Source organism: Lathyrus oleraceus, chromosome 5 (genome assembly GCF_024323335.1).
Source record: "Lathyrus oleraceus cultivar Zhongwan6 chromosome 5, CAAS_Psat_ZW6_1.0, whole genome shotgun sequence".
NCBI lineage: Eukaryota > Viridiplantae > Streptophyta > Magnoliopsida > Fabales > Fabaceae > Lathyrus > Lathyrus oleraceus.
Genome location: NC_066583.1, coordinates 26,536,617 through 26,541,421, shown reverse-complemented (window position 1 = coordinate 26,541,421; position 4,805 = coordinate 26,536,617). Strand labels below are relative to the sequence as shown.

Sequence of the window (4,805 nt, the reverse complement as noted above, 5' to 3'; positions counted from 1 at the left end):
TAGAGTCGGAACGGGATTAAGAGTAGAAAAGATCTTAATAGCGTTCACATCCACAAACTTGTTGATGTTGGGGAACAATACCAATCCATAGATGAGAAGTACAAATATGGCTTCAAAGGCATCCTCACTCATGGCCTTCCCATAGATAGTAGCTTGAGCAATGAAGAACTCAGAGGGGAGACTTTGAAGTCCACCTTTGGTAGTCATATGAGCGCCAACCAGAGATTCATCTATGTGCAACATGTCAGCTATCTCTTGAGAAATAGGAATACTCTCCACTACGCCAAAAAGTGCTTTTGGCAGCACCAAAAAGAAAGCGCTTTTTAAAAAAAGCGCTGTAATAGCTTGAAAAAAAATTCGCCTATGTAAAGAAAGCGCTTTTAAGGTAAAAGCGCTCTTATAGGTCTCCACTTATGAAAGCGCTTTTAAGGTAAAAGCGCTCTTATAGGTCTCAGTCTCACATCTATGAGTTTCACACTTATGAAAGCGCTTTTAAGGTAAAAGCGCTCTTATAGGTCTCATGGGTTTCACACTTATGAAAGCGCTTTTAAGGTAAAAGCGCTCTTATAGGTCTCAGTCTCACATCTATGAGTTTCACACTTATGAAAGCGCTTTTAAGGTAAAAGCGCTCTTATAGGTCTCATGGGTTTCACACTTATGAAAGCGCTTTTAAGGTAAAAGCGCTCTTATAGGTCATTTATAAAAATTATAATAAATCTAATATTACAAAATCCCTGACTTTCAGAAATCCCTCTTTCACTCTCTCTCGTTCGAAGCTCTCGCTGCCCTGGAAAAAATTCCACAGAGTACCTGGAAATCTCAACGATAAACACTGCAAATTTGAAAGAGACTGCATTCGAAAGAGAAGGATTCAATACCTGGAAATCTCATTGCGTTTTAAGGTTAGGTTTTCGTGTCTTTCTGTTTTGCCCTAGAAGTCAAAGAATAGGTGGTCGATTTTGGTTTGAATGGACTTGCATTGCTACATTATGGGTTATTTATTTGTCAGTATCGATTATTAGAGTTTGTGACTATGTTTGCTTAATATTCTGTAACTTACCGAGAGTTTGTGACTATGTTTGTGACTATATTTTTCATTTCATTTTTATATTTTTTCTTTATTACAGGTTAAATGGCTAGTGATCAAGAAAACTCACAAGATGCAAATGCTCCTGATGATACTTCAGAAAAAGAAATTACACGAGGCATCACTATTATGAAGAGTATCATTCGTGATAGAGATAAAGCAGTAACATATAATGTAAATTGGAATGCTGATAACCAACTAATTGGGTCTAATGCTGCAAAGTTGGCAAGCTACATTGGTACACTTGTTCGTATGCACATTCCAATCACTGCTACAAGATGGAGTAATAAAGAGTTGGGTAGCGCTAAAGATAAGATTTGGACTGAGATACTGGTACAATATATGATTGTTTATATTTTCTTTATATTGACGATAATGTGTTTAAATTACTTATACTAACACACTCTATTCCAATATTTTTTCGTACAGGTCTTTTAACATTGAAGATACAACTATCCGAAAAAAGTATATACTTCAATTGGCCGGAAAAAGACACAGAGGGTGGAGAACGTTTTTAGCAAACAAGTATCTTAAGGACAAAGAAATTTTTTTTGTTGAATATGATCCGGAATATCCAGTGAAGTATGCGATCTTCATTACAGAAGAAGAATGGGTTGCTTTTGTAGCCCAAAGAAGAGACGAAAATTTCAAGAAAGTGAGTGCCACAAATCGCGAGAGAGCGTCAAATCCCACGTATGCATACAAAAAAGGGCGTTTGGGATATGCACGCTTAGAGGAAAAAATTGTAAGTATACAAAAATGCTACGATCTTATTAATTGTCTCAATGTGTTATAATTGATTATCTTATTATTTGTGTCAATGCGTAGTTAGACGAGACGAAAAGTGACGCAACATCACTTCCGCCACATGTTTTGTGGAAAGAAGCTCGTGTGGGAAAGGATGGAACTGTTAGGGATGACGTTCAACATATTTATGATGAATGTGTAAGTAGAACATTGTGTCTTTAATTAAATCAAAAGTTTAATAATATATAATTAATTTTTTTATCTCCACTAATAATTTCCGATATGTAAATGAATTTCAGGAGACCCTATCTCAATCGATAAGCACAGCTGAGGACCAGGAGAACAGGAGCGTACTTAGTAGAGCACTAAATGTTCCTGAGTATCCCGGTCGGGTGAGGGGTAAAGGGCATGGTTGTACTCCAACTTCCTTGTATAAGAATCCAAGGAGAAGAAATCCTAGCAATCAAGAAGTGATGGAGACGTTGCAGGCATTACAAGCGCAAGTTCTTCAATTGCAAAAGGATAATGAGAGATATAGGTGTATGGAAAAGTGCAGTTCACAGTCGAAAGAAACTAGTGAGAAAGCCAGTATCAATTGTCTAAATAAATTTCCCGAGGTAATTATATATGTTATTTTGAAATTAAAATAGCACATTTATGTTAATTGAAATATATACACATTAAAAGTAACATATTTATTATTGGTTTAGGGCATTTCATCTTGTCAGCTATACTTATCGTCACCGACTTATCGCCTAGTTGGCAAGGGAAAAGTGCACAACACTTCGGGAGATTTACTTCACCATAGACCGCTCCCGGATGGACACCTTAAAGTATCGGTTGATGTTGTATTAGATAAGGATGCGTTGCTACCGATACCTGACATTGTTTCAGAGACAACATTGCTGCGAGATGCAATAGGATCATTTGTTGCATGGCCCTTGGATCTCATTTTCATTGATGATGAGGTATGTTGAATTCAAAAACCACTATGAATCTTTTAGTATTCAAATGTCAATTCTGAACCGTTAAGTTAATTTTTTTTACATGGTAATTTTAGACGCCTACAAAACCCGCATCTAAGGATAAAGGGATTTTGCGGCACAACGAGTCTGTTGCATCACAAAAAGAGGTATATTGAAAGTGTTAATTATATGATCCGAATCAAAAAATGCATGATTTTATAATTTACCTATGTTATATGATTTATAGGTATTTGCTCAAGGGTCACAACAACTGAGCCAGAAAATTGGTAGTCGACAGAAAAACAAAAGGGATCTTCCAGTGACTTATTTGCCAAAAAAAGGTGCTTTTGTGCCTCGATACCAGATATCTCTTGAAACACTTGTTGACTCATCAGATATGGCAACAGCTGGTGCTATTCGCTTACTGGATATGGAGGAAGATATCTTTGGTTATTCATGCACTGAAACAATCGGAAAAGAAGATCTGGAACATATTTTTCGGCATCAAGAATTAGGCGTCGGTGTTATACACACATACATCCGGTAATCCGATCTATATATTATTTAATTACTTGAACAATTTATTTACACATTTAAATAAAAATAGGCTAATGTTTATTATGTTTTTATTGAAGGTTCTTGTATGACAATTTCATGCGCGGGAATGATCAATTGTCAAACAGATTCCGTTTCGTGTATTCCTCCCTGGTCAACAAAGCATTAATTTGTAGGGAACCGGATTCATGTAGAGAGTACTTAGTCAAGAGATTCATGGCCAGCAGTACAAACAACTTGTATCTTTGGCCGTATAATTCAGGGTTAGATTTTAATTCTAAGTTTATTCTAATCTTTAATTGTTTCTTTTACGTAAAAAAATTCCATATAAACTTTTATTTTAATTTATAGGTGTCACTGGTTGTTGCTTGCTATTGATCCTTTAAAAGAAGTGGTATATTTTCTGAATTCGATAGATGGTGAATGGACAAATTATCCGGATATGAAGCAATTAGTTGATACGTAAGTGAGACTGTTCTAAATATTCGTGTATATTTATGTGAGATTGTTCTAAATATATGTTTTTATTTTGTTAGATCAATAAAAGTGTTCCGATCTCAAAGACAAGCTCGAGTACCACGTACTAAATCCAGCAACATTACGTGGATAAAAGTGCAGGTACTTTAATTTTCACAATTTTGCTTATAATAGTGATGCTACTTGATAAGAAAAGATAACTATACATTCTTATTTTTTTTTCTATGTAGTGTCCTCTACAGCGCAACGGTATCGATTGCGGATACTTTGTAATGAGGTTTATGAGGGAAATCATTAATATGAATCAAATAGAGATTCCAATCACGGTATGGATTTATAACTTAGGATTTGTTTTAATATTTATCGAATATTTCATATTATTTATTACTTTTAACTAAATCATGCATATTATGTTTTGTTATGTAGTACTTTGATGAATACAAGTGTGCTCATTACACGAGACTGCAGTTGGAACAAATCAAGGAGGAATTGTGTCAATATTTTATTGAGAAAAGATTAATTAGTATATAATGGTTTCAAAATAACATGAATACTTTGATGAAGAATGGTTTCTGGTTGGCAAGTGTATAGTTCTTTATATTTTTAACAGATTAGTTATGACTCCAAATAGGCCGTATAACATATTAGTTTTGATTTGTGTATAGTTCTTTATAATTTTAGTGATATCTTTAATTTCATGGATAGATTAATGTGTTCATTCTTGTGTTGGTTTGCTTTAAAAAATTACAAATGCTTGAATTATGACTCCAAATGTGTTCAGTGCCTATCTATCCTTGTGTTGGTTTGCTTGAATTATGACTCCAAATGTGTTCATTCTTGTGTTGGTTTGCTTGTGTTGGTTTAAAAAATTACAAATGCTTGAATTATGACTCCAAATGCTTGAATTAGAGAGGCTTGATTTACAGGTTTATGGGATTATTCCCAAAAAATATTACAGGTTGAAATGGTAGGCT

The 4,805-nt window shown here is 34.6% G+C and overlaps 1 protein-coding gene across 1 annotated transcript; it reads left to right on the top strand.

The window, feature by feature from the left end:
• The first annotated feature begins 1,132 nt into the window (after positions 1-1,132).
• LOC127078524 (uncharacterized) lies at positions 1,133-4,181 on the top strand. Its single transcript, XM_051018971.1, has 10 exons — positions 1,133-1,464; positions 1,517-1,832; positions 1,916-2,032; positions 2,134-2,451; positions 2,545-2,802; positions 2,895-2,966; positions 3,047-3,342; positions 3,435-3,617; positions 3,706-3,816; positions 3,891-4,181. Exons 1-10 carry the CDS (start codon positions 1,133-1,135, stop codon positions 3,979-3,981), a joined length of 2,094 nt encoding a protein of 697 aa, XP_050874928.1. The 3' UTR covers positions 3,982-4,181.
• The last annotated feature ends 624 nt before the right edge of the window (positions 4,182-4,805 follow it).